The sequence below is a fragment of the Arachis duranensis genome, chromosome 8, assembly GCF_000817695.3.
Source record: "Arachis duranensis cultivar V14167 chromosome 8, aradu.V14167.gnm2.J7QH, whole genome shotgun sequence".
NCBI lineage: Eukaryota > Viridiplantae > Streptophyta > Magnoliopsida > Fabales > Fabaceae > Arachis > Arachis duranensis.
Genome location: NC_029779.3, coordinates 49,176,368 through 49,192,246, shown reverse-complemented (window position 1 = coordinate 49,192,246; position 15,879 = coordinate 49,176,368). Strand labels below are relative to the sequence as shown.

The 15,879-nt window shown below is 32.6% G+C and overlaps 1 protein-coding gene across 5 annotated transcripts; it reads right to left on the bottom strand.

The window, feature by feature from the left end:
* Positions 1-1,740: 1,740 nt before the first annotated feature.
* Positions 1,741-11,438, bottom strand: LOC107463516 (uncharacterized). 5 transcript variants are annotated; one of them, XM_052252584.1, is made up of 28 exons: positions 11,191-11,438; positions 10,842-11,034; positions 10,609-10,730; positions 10,378-10,494; positions 9,909-10,055; positions 9,726-9,816; positions 9,212-9,599; positions 8,742-8,863; positions 8,433-8,524; positions 8,060-8,303; positions 7,896-7,959; positions 7,109-7,257; positions 6,917-6,987; positions 6,653-6,823; positions 5,839-5,910; positions 5,585-5,686; positions 5,400-5,489; positions 5,201-5,276; positions 5,026-5,119; positions 4,816-4,885; positions 4,401-4,580; positions 3,729-3,851; positions 3,556-3,639; positions 3,286-3,470; positions 2,977-3,115; positions 2,835-2,894; positions 2,611-2,715; positions 1,741-2,523 (listed from the first exon to the last, which is right to left on the bottom strand). In XM_052252584.1, exons 1-28 carry the CDS (start codon positions 11,287-11,289, stop codon positions 2,410-2,412), a joined length of 3,564 nt encoding a protein of 1,187 aa, XP_052108544.1. In that variant the 5' UTR covers positions 11,290-11,438; the 3' UTR covers positions 1,741-2,409. The 5 variants fall into 5 exon arrangements, with proteins under 5 accessions (XP_052108544.1, XP_015937801.1, XP_052108542.1 ...); XM_016082315.3 differs by having other exon boundaries at positions 9,212-9,366; positions 9,466-9,816; positions 11,191-11,437; XM_052252582.1 differs by having other exon boundaries at positions 9,212-9,816.
* Between the last annotated feature and the right edge of the window lie 4,441 nt (positions 11,439-15,879).

Genomic DNA, 15,879 nt, shown 5'->3' with positions numbered 1-15,879 from the left:
CAGCATTGAGATGCTTTCGAATTCGGATCTTATTCGGTCGACGTTACGCCTTCGAAAAGACTCAGATTAGATTCGATGTCTAGTGGCGTTTGACAGTTTAAAACTGCTCTTCCTCAAGGTCTAGAAAGGGTAACTCTTCTTCAGCAATAGTAGTTAAAAGGGTTAACTGCTGAGTAATTGCTGTTAGGATTTCCTTCAAATCGGTGATTATTTGAATTTTGTATTTCATTCAAAGTTTAATGCAGAACTTTTGTTAAGATTCACATCTCTTACGCTAGTCTAGTAATTACACTTCCATTGCAAGTTTTGTGAAGTATTAGGTCTTAAATGCACCTTGATTATTTGTGCCTACATGTCAACTAGCATCCATACTAATTATACACTAAAATCGGTCACCAAAATTAGTCATTAATATAAAATACATGATAAAAAATAAAATACATATTAAAAATAAATTAAAAAATACATGTAGGTGTATATAATACATGATAGACTGATTTTGGATGGCATAAATTTATTATTAGTGGATATAATTAGAATTGGATATTCAATAGTTCTAATTTTCAACTATACTAGCACGAAAATAATCCTTTTTCAAATTAACCCTTTTTTACTTCTTTATTTATTAAAGCTTAATGTATTGAGACAAAAATATGTAAAAATATATCAATTTTTTAATGAGTTAAAAAATAAAAACAGTCCATAATTCGAGTGTAAATACTAAATAAAAATAATTAGAAATTCTAACATATTTCTCTAATATCTAGATTAAAAAATGTTTTGAATATTTTATCCAATATTTATTTAAATATTAGACAAATAATGAATTGAAGATGAATTGAAATTCTCATTATTACTCAATTCTATATTAATAAATTTATGACCTTTTTACAACAAAGATATTTTCTACTTAGTGAGCATGAGTCACAATTCATAGTTGTGGTTGCGAACAGCTTTCATAAGTAAATAACCATTTTGACACTTAAAAGATTTTGATTTTGACAAAACAAATTCCAATATTTGTTTATTTTATATTTTTATTCCTTATGACAAAATGACCTAACTGTTAACTTATCGTTCCGGACAATCCCCAATACAAATATCAATATATTTAAAGAAAAGAATAAAGTATATTTTTTTGTTTTTGAAGTTTAGCAAAAATTTTTAAAATATCATTAAGTTTTATTTTATTTTAATTTTATCGCAAAAATTTTCGATTTGCATCAAATATATTCCTGACAGCTAATTTTTCAAAAAATTTAAGACCAATTCAACAACAATTTCATAAGGTTTAGGGTTTAGGACCAATTCAACACAATTTTCATATATTTTTGTTGAATTGATCTTAAATTTTTTAAAAATTTAACTCTCATAAGTATATTTAATACAAATAAAAAAAATTTCAAACAAAATAAAACTTAAAAGTCTTTTTAAAACTTTTACTAAACTTGACAAAAAATATATTTTACCCTAAAATAAAAAAAAAATTATCAGTTCAAATATTATCAACATATTTAACAAAAATTAACTGAGAAAACTTGCAATCCCCCAACACTAAATTTCTTGTATAGAAGAGTATAAAACGGAAAAGCTAGTGTCTTTACTATTTAGCTGCGTAAAAGTGGAACATTATGGAACTTCCACCAATATATTCAATGAATTAATAATAAAAATAAAATAAAATAAAATAAAACTCCCACTTTTTTACATTTCTAACAAAGCATTGATTAGCAAAATCCATTAAAAGAAAAATTGTCCAATCCATTCCATAGCATATTATTACAAATGCAGAGCTTATACAACTAAAAATTCCAATCCCATAAAGTGCAATCAATAATACTGAAAGAATTGTATCAGGTCACATGTCGAATCAAAGAAATCTTTCAAATAAGTAGTAGACTTATAGATTCAGAAAGACATAGCTGTGTCATGCATATGATGGTATATACAAAAAAATATAAAATAGAAAATAGTCACCTTGTGTCCATGATCTAAAATCATTATTTTTGACATTAGGACTTAGGAGTGTGACAACTACTCTTATAATAAGGGTCATAATCATATATGACTCTCTTTATCTTTCTCCTCTAATACTGCAATTAAAAGAAAAATAATAAGAAATCAACATGATCTTCTTCTGTGCTGGTGGCAAAGTGGTTGAGGAACAAAACAAAAAGCAACAGAGCCTGGCCAAAATTCTCCACTTTCTTTCAAAACCCACCATAATCCCATCATCCATAACAAATCAAATTACTTAGAAATCTATATTTCATTTTACAAAGGAAATGGGGCTCAGCACCAACTCATGCTAGCCTCAGCAGACCAGAGCAACGACAAGTGAATACGCAGGCTTCAAAGGGGCATCAAGGAGGGTCGCCGGTGGGGAACATTTGTACAATGGAGAAACTCTCACATGAAGTAACTAAGTGCTTTCTTTACTCTTGAACCACCTTCACCGTATAGATCATTCCATTGCGAAAGCTCGGTCATATTTATGGATTCAGAGGACACACTTGCACATACCTGCCACCATATGATATATAAAGTTAATTTTGTTTTGTTTTAATGACCTCGAGAGCAAGAAAAGGGGCTTGATGCTGTTTTATATACCTGTTGATGAGCATGTTTAAAGTCTTCCATGTTTAGTGACCTGATATCGGAACTTCCACTTAATGCTGGAGCAGGTCTACCCTCTGCCAGAGCAGCAGCATGCTCCTGTCATGAATGAATCACAAATATTAAAATCAAGGTAACATCGATTCTGGTAACTTCATAGCCAACAACAATGACATAATCACTAGCATACTGCTAGAAACTGTTCAGAAGGGTTTTACCTTTTTCTCCTTTTCTAATATCTCTTTAATCGGACGGTGCGCAGCAGTTACACACAAATTCTGCGATGCAAGAGCAAGCATGAAGGCACCACAGTTATTAACAGCAGTGTCACCAATAAAAGCAAAAAACAATGACCCTAACCTTAAGATCACTTCCAGAATACCCCTCGGTCATATTTGCGATTGCATCAAAATCAATATCGGAAGACAAGTCCTCTTTTGCCAAAATAACTTTCAATATCTTTGCTCTATTAGGAGCATCTGGCAAATTTACCATTAATCTGCACAAAACCAGAGATGACAAAAGTTTTAACATCTCTAAAAGCCCTCCTAACCTCCCAAATACTCATAAATAAAGACTATAAAAACAATAATAATGATAATAAAGAAAAGGGAATAGAAGAAAAAGGAGAAAAAAGGAAATTCAAGTGCAGTTGGACATGGCATTCACCTTCGTGGCAGCCTCCTTATGACAGCCTCATCAAGGTCAAAAGGCCTATTAGTGGCTGCAAGCACAAGAACTCGCTCGGTATCCTTTGTACGTAAGCCATCCCAGTTCACCATAAATTCATTTTTCATTTTTCGCATGGCCTCGTGCTCCCCAGGATTTTCCCTTCGGCCCAACATGCTATCAACCTATGCACAAAACCATATCGGATCACCTTTTTTCCCTAACTAATAAATCAATAAAAAATACCATCATTTTATGAAGGAGCCTTACCTCATCAACAAATATAACACTAGGTGCAATTTTACTTGCCAGGGAGAAAACAGCTTTTACATATTTCTCACCCTCACCAAACCACTGAAGAAATTAAGGGGAATACCACTAGTTAACATGCAAAACGAATTGATAAAGGAGAGATTAAAATACTCTCATTAAGCAAATATAACCTTGGATGTGATGCTTGACATGGAAATGTTGATGAAGTTTGCACCAGCTTCAGTAGCAACTGCCTTTGCAAGCATTGTCTTACCTGTTCCAGGGGGCCCAAATAATAAGATGCCCTTGCACGGCTGCACAAAAAGGTCATTCGAGGCAAGTAATCAGAACAGTTTCCAATTTCATGTGGGAAAATATCACCAACTTTAATATTAATTTTTTCACAAAAATAAAGGTGTATTTCAATATTACTAGAAGAAAAACTCCAAAAATATCCTAAAACAACTTCTCCAAAGTTGCTTTTAGTTCCATGATACTCCCTCCATCCCAAAATTGAATCCAGATAGAGTTTTGAAGGTACCAAGTTTTCCAAAGCGATCGATAATTTGGGAAGAAGGGAGTAAATTCTAACACAAACAAGCTACATTCTTGCCAAAATTAAGAAATCACAAGAATCAAGTCAGCAAAGTCTACACGCCACCCCCTTCTCTCCTCTTTTCCTCTCTTCTTTGAGGGTAGGAAAAGGAGAAGGGCATTAAAGGCGTCATACATCAACCAATCAGCAATTCAACCGAAGAAAAAGCAAGAAATAATAGGACCAATGATAAATCTAACTTCGAACAGACATCTATAGCAAAAATACAAGTTAAGCAAATGCATTTAAATATGTAAGTTAGGTAAACCTTGGTTAATTGCCCCTTGCAAAAGAGCTCAGGCCTTTGTAAAGGAAGCATCACTAACTCCTTCAGCGTATCCTTGACATTTTCAAGAGCTCCAATATCATCAAAAGTAACACCAATGTCACTAGGTGGAATAACATCAGCTAAAAGCCTCTTTTCAAACTCATTTTCTGTTACAATGTCCTGAAATCAGACAACAGAAGAAGGGGGATGATTCAGAATCAAGTGTTCATAAATTGCAAGATTCTAAATTAGACTGCGTACATTACACTCTTTGGGTGCGGCCCTTTCCTGGACCCTAAGTTACGGCAGGATGCTTGTATACCGGGCTGCCTTTTTTTCTAAATAAAGTGGAAACAGACTACCAGCACAGGAAGATAAAAGTACAATTTAAGTAGCAAAACTTCATAACAATCACCTTAAGAGACTTCTTTAGGCTCTTTGACTCATTTTGGATAGACTGTAAGATCCCAATACCATACTGGATGCTGGTAAAATAACATAATAATTAATAAGTACAAGTTAACAACTATGAAGGTTAGAATCTTAAAATTGAGTATATATCATATAACATGTAGCAAGCACTAAATTACATCTCACAAGATAGAACAAGCAAGCACTAAATTACCTCTCACAAGATAGAACAAGCTTTGCATCAGGATCAGCTTCAGAATTCTGCATGAGGTGATGGCTCAAAGCCCAACCAACTATCTTTTCTGCATCTGCAGTATAGCAAACATCATGTCATAGGGGAGAGATTTAAACAAGAAATCTTTAAGTGACGTAGCAGTGGCAGAACATACTTTCATTTGTAAGTGTCTGATCCTTAATGCACACGGTCTCAAGTCCTTCACACTCCATCCCACAACGGCTCAAAACCTACAAATAAAATTAGACAAATCAGTTGATAATTTCATAATAAAATATTTACTTCACTACACAGTACAACATAGTTAAATGTGTAGTTTAAATTAATATTACAATCAGATACAGGATACTTACAGAGCGCAATTGATGCAAATTTCCTTTGATTTTGAGAGTCTCAACGTCTCGATCAAGTTGCTGCTTCCAAGATGCTAGAAGTGCCTCATCCTACAAAAAACATAACATGGATATATTATAAGGAAAAACACAAAACAAATAAAGAAACCAAAAATACAATAATATAGCCAATCCACTGCATATACCTGTGGCATATGAATTGTAACTTTATTTGGGAAAAGCTTAGTCAAAGTTTTGTTTGGTTTAGGTACTTCTTTGCCTCTGTCATGTAATCTTCCAAAACTATCCTGAAATGTGTTCATAGACATAACCTTAAAAAATCTGAGAAGACCAAAGAAAAATTGTGGGTTGCAAATAAGATATCCACGACATTAGCATATGTAAGCAATTCTGGCCCCTTTTCCAAAAGAAGAATGAACTAGGATTTGGTGATTCTTACAGGGAAAGCCAAGTCAAGTAGCGCAGTCTGATTGCTCCCAAACTTTGTAAAAAGCAAACCTCCAGGATGTGACTGCAATGGCAAACATTCATAAAAAAATTCATTTAGATCAGGGAATTTGCAGGATTGAATAGATAGGGTAACCCAAATCTCCATCCATTATACACAACTATCTTGGTTTCTCAGTTCATAAAACAAAACCAGAATATAAAGATCATAACCACTAATACAAATTTAATTGGACAGCAAGAAAGGAAATTCAAAGAAATAATACTAGGATATCCATTTTGCATCCTATTTCTGCCATTATACACAAACTTTTCTTAGCTCCTCATGTTATTTTTTTATATTTTGGTAGAAAAATTGTACTATAAGAAAAGCAAGTGCACAAAGGAAGATAAGTTATCCTCAGAAAGATACAAAGATATCCAAGAAAAAGAGATCAACCAGATAACAAGTTTGTGGAAAAGGAATCAAACAAAAGAAACCTAGAATTCTTTTCAAACCAAATATACCAAAGCACTGTAAAAACCGAACATTACCATGAAATACATAAAGCTCCTATCCAGTTCCTAAAATGAAACCAGGTAAATAAAAAGCACCTACTTTTGGACTCCTAATAAAGTCATCCTTTGAACAAAGAACCTAAACCAAATAATAGTTTGTAAATAAAAATTGAAAACAGATTATCTTGACAATGGCTGTTATAACCTTTTTACCTGCAATGTGTGTACATATTAGAAGTTTCTAATGTCTCGATGTGCATTTCATTTTATCATTAGAAAATGGTCAGTGTCAACAAATCATTTCTTACCTTCTCCTTTCGGCTGTCAGTGTGCGTGTGTGCACCTATTACGACCACGTTGTCAGGAAGCTTTTCAAGCTTACTTTTAAAGTAATATGGATCCCCGTTAACTACTATAGACTTCTCTGCGTCTTTCATGAACAAAATGAAAGGCGTACTTCGGCTCTCACTATTCACAACCTGAAACAAAGATTACAAGTTCTTATTAAAGACCAAAGCAATATATATGAGAAGAAATTCTTGTGTACAACCAAGAGTGGAGTAAATGGCAACCTCAAACAATGTATTAATAAGTAATTTGTCCAGTTCTTCAACAATAGTGTTTTCCAAACGAAGATCACTTGCTGGAAAAAAGAAAATACCACCTCAAAATCCGCAACCAAGATAAAGATAAAAAGTAGAATGTAGTATATTTTGGAAATAATAATAATAGTAGCAGTAGTAATAGAAAAGGCAGCTTGTTACCGTTGCAGAAAAATCCTTGACCAGCCTCACAGGCACCTCCAAGATCAACTCCATCAGTTATGGGTTTATCAAATCTTACACCAATTTTTGACAAGGGATTATCATCAAAAAGTAAGACAACCTTCCCCCGACTTCCATTAGATGGCCCCCTATAGGTAGGTGCAATTGGCAAGAAAACTTATAAGTACAAGAAAAAACACTAGCACTTAGTTGGGTATGAGTGAAATGGACGAAATATCCATGGAAGAAATGAAAATTTGAGGTGGAAGTTGCATTACTTTGTCTAGATCTGGATTCCATAGAAGAAATGTTAATTTTGAGTTAATAAAAATTTTCAAAATCTTGATTTCCTTGCCATTCATCTATACAACTACCCAAACAGATATAAAAGAAACCACTTATGCACGGGTGATGCCTAACCGCCTAAGGTACCATGGGTCACCTTAACACACATCCAGGCCTTCAAAAGAATGGCAAATTTACCTGATTTCTAATGATTACTACAGCACAATGGCAATCAATCATAAATTTTGTATTACTTTTAATTAAAATGAAACCATTACATGTTGTATTGCAATAACCATAGTGCATATGAACTTTCAATTTGAGTGAAAGAGGTACTATCTTATCCATTACACATCTACATCATATATAAGAAGTAGGACTGGCATAGGTGGTGCCGATTGATGAGAAAACTCAAGTTATTCTGATAAAGGGAAAAGGATACAACTGTAAGCTGTACAAAGAAACCAGTTTAAAACAGTGTAATTGTAGTTGTAGTGCAAACCTGTACCTTGAAGATGTCTGATAAAGGCTACCAGAAGATGAAAAGCTATATTTTACCCGATCCCCTGCAGGATTGTAATGGAAAACATCAAACTTTTTATGATAAATTTAAGGCTTAAGGCCCTTTTTAGATAGGAAAGATTAGGGAAAAAGGAGAGCACGTACCCAGCTTAAATGTACCACTCTTAGAGGCTCCGGAGGTAGAAGGTGCGCTATCAATTTCCATCTTAGGTTGAGACTCAACGCCAAATGTAGGTGCATTTGAGGAGCTAGGCGTATCAGGTTCACTAGTTGATGGATCCATACTACGAGCCCCGTCTGTAGCTGTAGGACTTTGTTTAGTGCAGATGCATGATTTCTCAGCATTGGATCCCTCTTTGAGCAACTCGGCTTCCTTAGAAGATAAACCCTATGAATGCACAAGCAGCAAAGATTTATTATCAGAATTTACACCAGAAACGCTACAATGGCAATCTGCAAGGGAGGTATGATTGGAATAATCCCAACATAGACTCAGCAAAGAGGACTTTTTTCTTACACCCAGAAGTAAATGGCTATCAAATATAAGCAATTTAGCTCCAAAATATTTTGCAAGTGCTTTTGCCAACATTTCCTGATATATTTCTGATCCTGCAAACAAAAGAAATTGGCAATTTAAGGAAATAGAGAGTTAAAGTTAAATAAGGCGTCTATATAATATCAATCGCTTTGTGATAATAATATTGCTTAACTTTTTAGAGAAGGTAAAGAGATAAATAAGGAATTGATCACCCTGCTCCACTTCACCCAAAGACACAAAAAAAAGAGAAGGATGACAACGGATATTATCAATGGAACATCCACAAACCTGCAGGTCCTGAGAGCAGAACTCGGGGGTTTATGGTTGTAAAATCTGTTGTGTACTTTACATGTTCCTTATTTTTCAGGTGTATAAAGCAAGCTGCAACCAAGACATTTTTTGTATTCTCACTGCAAAAAGAGGTAAGCATGATCAGAAATGCAGTTAAAGAATCAATAATCCTTTATAAGAAAAGATAAGATTATAAAGATGAGTTCAGGTGAAAGGCAGGGAAGACTCAAATCAAAACACCCGGGTGACAAGCAGTATTGATTTTGTTTTTGAAAATAACAATTCTATCAAATAGTAAAATCTTCAAAACAAAATGCCTAGTTTTATGCCAATGACAAGTCCTAGCAACGGACATCGTGTGTGGAAACGGCAACCAAGTGAAAGAATGAAGCCAGCAAAAAATGACATTGACCATCCTTGGTATCAAATTCAAAAGTAGAGTCTTCTACATTACAAGAGAACTATACCTCAAATAATATGGGAAGTTGTCAAAGGACACATCTAGGTTTTTCCCGTCCAGTATTGCAGCATGAAGATCTTCTTTAAAAACTGCACAGCGCACAGATGTACCCGAAGATGATGCAGCTTGTGTATCCCTCGCCCCGTTTCTTTCTTCCAACACCTGTTTACAGATACTTTTGCTCAATTTCAGTTTACAACTAGATCCGGCAAGGACCCGGAAGAAAGGCCTTAGGAAATCATTCACCCCAGAGATTTTTACATTGCCTGCCTCTGTGACTGCATCATCTGGTTCGCAATCCATAGGAGAATTCTTGTCGCTTGCTCCAGTATCAGTGGCTTTGTCAGTCCCTTCATTTGGAGTTGAGTTGCCTTCCATGCCATCAAGCTCACTCTCTGAAACGTCAGTACCCTGGTGAGGCTTACTGGCAGACTGAGATGGAGACTTCCATCTTGTAAGATCCTGCCTAAAGCTAGACAAAGAAGCCAAAATAGAAGCCCCAGCTACGGCTGAAGGGTCACCTGTTCTCTTTTCAATCTGCAGTAACTTCCCACCACCACTCTGAACTTCTGCACCCTTAACTGCGGTTTCAGGATGCAGTTGCTGAAAAACCTAGATCAAAATAAATCAAGGAAAATACACAGACACACTGGAAACAGAAAATATGGGGATGGCATTCAACTAGAATTAACTGAAAAGGATACATAAGCATGATTTCCCAGCAAACCAAAAACCACCTCATCACCCGAGTTAAGCACACAGCTGGTACTCTTCTTGACGAGCGTTCCATTTACTAGCACAGATCCTTTGCTGCCAGTACTTTCAAGCACAGCTACAGCATTCCCCTCACGCTGGTCATTTCCAGAAACAACAGTAACCATACTGCACATACACTTCCTAAGATATTCACCTCAAGCAACTGGAAACCAAGAAAATGGGGGAAACAAAGCAACGCAACCATGCACACGACTACAGATAAGCATTTACTGTGCTTAGAAGTCTCTAAAATAGTAATCGGGCAAAACAATCCACTAGCAAGTTCTGAGGCGTGTGCATGGAGGAACAACAAAAAAAAAAACACAAAAAAACCCCGGACATGACATACCTCACACAACCACATCAAATATAAATTCCAAAACCCCATTGAAAATTTACATTGGCCCTAATATGTACCTGGGATTGCTTGATCTTGCACAAAGTTCCACTTGCAGTATGATCCTTCAGCGGGAAGTTGGAATTTCTACTAGAACCAATTGTGAAGTTCGATGTGGAAATAGGAACATTCGGATTCTGAAGCAATAATAACATCACATTCCAATTCCCAAATAAACAAGCTTTATCACTTCAAATAAAAAATGGTCAAATGCAACTTGAATTAAATACTCAAAATCACAATTGAATTACCTGTGAAGACTGGGATAAGAGCCTGCACCAGGGAACACCCTCAGAGTTGGGATTTTGCTTCTGATAAAACCACGAAGAGAACGAACTCTTTGGTTTATCAGCCACCAAACTTGGCGTAGACCCTTAAAACCAATTTTAAAAAAATCAATTTTTTTCTCGACAAGTAACCATTCAGTGTCTAAAATGAACAAAAACAAAGTTGATCCGAAAAACCACAAGTGTGAAGCACGCACCATCGGCGATCGGCGCTGCCACTGGTACGGCTGGTGGGGCATCAGCTTTGCCATCGTTGCCGGCGATCTGAGCGTCATTAGCAGTGCCGCATTCTCCGGGATCGGCGGCGGCCTCTGGAGCACGCAATTCCTTGGAATCCTCCGCCGCCGTCACCGGTTTCTCCGACGCACCACCACTACCACCACTGTCACCCTGAAATTAAGGAAATTACCCAAATTAAAAACTTCAAAAACCCTAATCCCATAAAACGTGAACTTCAAGGGGACTTTTAACAAAAGAAAGGGATATAAACGGCATGCGTTTGGGGAATTGGAATTTAGAAGAAAAAGTGAGGGGAATAAGACGAACCTTTTGGCGTTTAGAAGAAGGAGAAGGAGGTTTGTCGTCGGAAGAAGAAGAAGGTCGTTTTGCGGAGAGAGATCCACTGTTGCGTCTCGTTGAAACCATGCTTCTTATTCCCTTTCTTTTCCTTTGTTTCTTGTCTATTTCCCTTTTCTATTGTTCTTCGTTTTTGTTTTTTGGCTTCTCCAACGATTCAAGCAGAAGAAGAAGATAGAAGGGTGTGAAAAAGAAAATGAGCGACATGAATTATGAAATGCTTTTATGTTTTTTTTTTTAATATTTGCTATTTATTTATTTTGTCAGATTAATTTGTTGTTTAGTCTTTGCCGTTTTATTTAAAAGAAAAAATAATAATAAAATTAATAATGTTGTGCTTGCTTCGGAACTGGACACAACTCAACATTCGGCATAAGTTAGGTTGCATTTGATTTCACGAGATACTTGAATATTTAAAAAAAAAAAAAAACTAAAAATTAGTATTTTGTATTTTCGTTTGACAGTATGAATAATTAAATTTTCTTTAGGCCAATGACACTTTTTATTAAAATACTTTAAAGTTTTTTATTCATTAAATACACTATATATATTACAAATTCTAAATATTTAAAATTTTAAATGCAAATTTATTATATTATTATCCTTCTCAAGTGTCTTAAGAGAAAAACATTATCAAACCAGAAATTTTCTTGTGATAAACTGCAATTTAACAGGTTATTCTAATTTTCAAAATTTACTAAAGATGGTTATTTTGATTAGTGATACTGATGGCAGCCAATGCTACCCAATCGGAGTATAAAAAGTGGAGAAATATAGTAGAGAAGGAGAAAATTATCTCGTTTTTAGAGAAAGATATATAAGAATTAAGTAGTGTTCTTGTAAAAATTCGATAAACTCTTTATAGATTGTGTTTTCACAAGTAGCACGTTAAAGGCTAACAATTTTTTTCATCTAGAGACACCTAGATGAAGTAAGGATTTTAAATAATAAAAAAAAATTGTTTTAATTCTTTTTTAGAAAGAAAAAATGAAACAATTGAAAATATTGACTGCTATTATTTTGTTGGTATTAAAATGAGACTTAAATCTAAAAGAAAAAAATTAATTTAAAATTTTATTTTTGTTAGATAGACATACAAAATTGTAAATAATAATTGCATTTATTTTTGAGAATAAAATAAGACATTAAAAACAAAAATACATAATTTAGTATTTTTGTATTTTGTCTGATAATAAAATAGAATAAATTATGAAAATCTAATTTATTCTATTTTTTCATTTAAAAAATTTGAGAAGAAAAATTTAATTATAAAAATTTAACAAAAATAATAAAAAATAAAAAATAAAGTGTGTCTCTTGTTAATATTTTTTTATTATTTCTATCAAGATAAATACAAAATACACTAATTCAATATCTCTTGACATAATGTCTCTCTCGTAAACAAATGCAGCCAACTGACACAATGAGTTGCATTTCTGATCAATAGAGAATGAAAAAAATAGTTCACCCCAAATTATTCTTTCTAAAAATTTTATTTTTACTTTTGACATTTTAACCATCCACCTTCTAATTTCTTTATCCCTACACTCCAACTCCCCAAACCCTAATTGGGCCGTCGTTCTCTCCCCCGCTAGTCAGTCTTAGCGCCGCCATTTCCTCTCTCACCAACCAACATCACCACCGCCAAGCTTCTTTCCCATCAAGCTGTTGATGGTCTGCCGACTTGCCTACCGAAAAATTGTTGTCACACCTAGAGGTGGCAAAAACGGGTCGAACCCGCCGGGCCAATCCGCTAAAAAAAGGGTCGAGTTAGGATTTGGAGCCCGCCAAATTGACGGATTTTGGCGGGGCGGGCCGGTCCGCGCGGACCGAAGATTTTTATTTTTATTTTTATTAAATAAAAGAGTGATTACTATTATAAAATTAATAATTATAGAATTTTTAAATATTTTTTTATTTTTTTATTCTTCTTTTAGTTATTAACTTTATTTATTTTATTTTACAATTTCGTATATATGCTTAAATTATGTGACTTGTTTTTTAAAATAAAGATGATTCTATTGACAACAATTATTTTGAACAATTTTATTGAAGTTAAAAATTAAAAAAAATAGTAAAAATTTATATTATAATTTGACTATTTTTATTTGTATTTAATTTTTTAATTATTATTTTTTGTTTAATTTTGATGAATTTTATTTTTCAAAAAAAAAAAGAGTCAAGCGGGCTAGTCCGCCAATCCTCCATAAAGCGGGGCGGGCTAGCGTTTATCCCTATTCAAAATTTTTTTCCAAAAATCGTAATGGTCTGAGTATTATGCTCAATTTGGATAAACAACTTAATTAAGTTTCTTTTGAAAAAATAACTTAAACAATAAATGATTATATTAAAACTAGTTTATAAATAAGTTATTTTATTTTTGGATTTTTAGTTCTAAAAGTACTTAATTTATAAAAATGTGATAAAAAAATAATAGTATCATAAGAGAAGTCATTTTTTAAAACTTTTTTATAAGTTCCTAAATAGTTTTTTAAAAAATTGTAATTTGGTTTTGAAATTGTACCAAATATTAGGCCCAGTTTGGATAACCAACTTAATTAAGCTCTTTTTGATAAAATAACGTAAATAATAAATGACTCTGTTAAAAGTAACTTATAAATAAGTTATTTTGTGTTTGAATTTTTAACTCTAAAAATACTTATTTTATAGAAATATAATAAAAAGTATAAGTATTAGGAGAGAAGTCATTTTTTTAACTTTTCTATAAGTTCCTAAATAACTTCTTAGAAAGTTACAATTTGGTTTTGAAAATTGCACTAGACATTAATACTATTACTTTTCATAAGTCAAAAATTAAAAAAATTACTTTTAAAATTTTTCAAACAGACCTTTAATATTACTACTTTTTATAAGTCAAAATCTCAAAAAAATTATTTTAAAATTTTTCAAACGGCCTTAATCCTAATTTTTCAAATTTCAACTTCTAATGATAGTTAAATAAAAATCTAAAATTTGAAATTAATTTAGTCTTCTTTTAATAATCCTGTTATACTTTCTCAATACCAATAAAAATATATATATATATATATATACTTCACCTCAGCTTCTTGAAAGACGCAAGACCTTATTGTCTAATGACTACGAGAATGAAACACCATGAATTCAAAGACAATCTTCCAGGAGATCTGATTATTGAAATCTTGCTGAGGCTTCCAGGGAGGCTTCTCCTGCAACTGAGGATTGTATGCCGTTTATGGAACTCCTTAATCTTCAGCCATTGCCAAACTCCCTGATAATTTATCCGGATCTATAATAAACCATTCCTTGAAACCACAAGATCTTAGTTTTCCTTCAACTTGTCGAGATTGATTTTTTGTTTCACAGATCAAACCAACCTCAGGGGAGTAGGATTTGCAAATCCCTTTAAGATTGTGGATTATCAGGGGTCTCCCCAAACCCCGACAATTCCACGATAGCAGTTTCATATTTCTTTGGGTGCCACTTGAAGGCTGGCACCCTCCACCGTCATAGTAATTATATGAGGGTTGGTATTCAATGATTCTAAAGAGACATAAAATATATGGAATGAGTGAATTAGAAAATGGAATGAATTAAAAGAGTAATGAATTAGGAGAGAAAACGAAAATTAGGGAGCTAAGTGAAAAAGAAATTAAGAAAAAATAAAAAATAAAAAATAGAAGAAGATGGAAAAGAGTTTGACGAAGAAAAGACAAAAAAAGGTGTAACCAGGTGACACAGTGAAACCCTAGCAGGGCGTCGGGCGTTAGATGAGGAGTACGTACTCCCACTTTGTAATTATTATTGTTATTACATGAACCCGTTAGTAGCATTTTTATTAAAGAGTAATGTTATTATAATAAGAATAAAATATAATTATAATTAAAAATTTAAAAAATTATAATTTAAATAAATAATTTATAATTTAAATTTTATTTAATAATATTAAAAACTANNNAGGAAAAAAATAAGCATTCTCATTTATTCTATTTTTCACTATTTATAAAAGAATGAAGGCCTTTTCATATTTAGATTCATATTTTGGCCTATCACTTAAAAAAGATGAAGACAAATATGAATATCTATGACATTTAAGTAAAAATTATCTTTTATAAATAACTAACATGTATTTTGGTTTATATATACTCTTTTTGAATCAAGATAATGTTATTATCATTATTTTTTGAATTATATTTTGGTTTATAGTAATTTTAATTTTAATAAAATATGATATAAATAAAGTCACATCAACATTAAAATAAAAAATACTTATCTAATAAATTTGAAGAATGAATGATATATTAACAAAAAAATAAAATTAATTTCTTAAAAATAATAGAAAAGCTGCTAAAAGTGCCTGTTCAGCCGCTTTTTTATTTTTTTGTTTTTAAAATTATAAATTTGATATCAATAAATAAAAATTAATTATAAAAAAATTAAATATTTTAAATTATTTAAGATATGTAAAAAATATAAAATAATTTAATTTAAATTAAAAAATTTAAAAAGTTATATTATTATTATGTATACTAAAATTAAGATAAAGATTTACTAACATGGTTTACAAATTAGTTATTTATATATTAAATTTATTTATTTTCTCAATCTTATTTAATTTGAAGTAAATTTAAAATTTTATATTCAAAATACTCGTTATCTTTATGTATAATTCGAATAGAT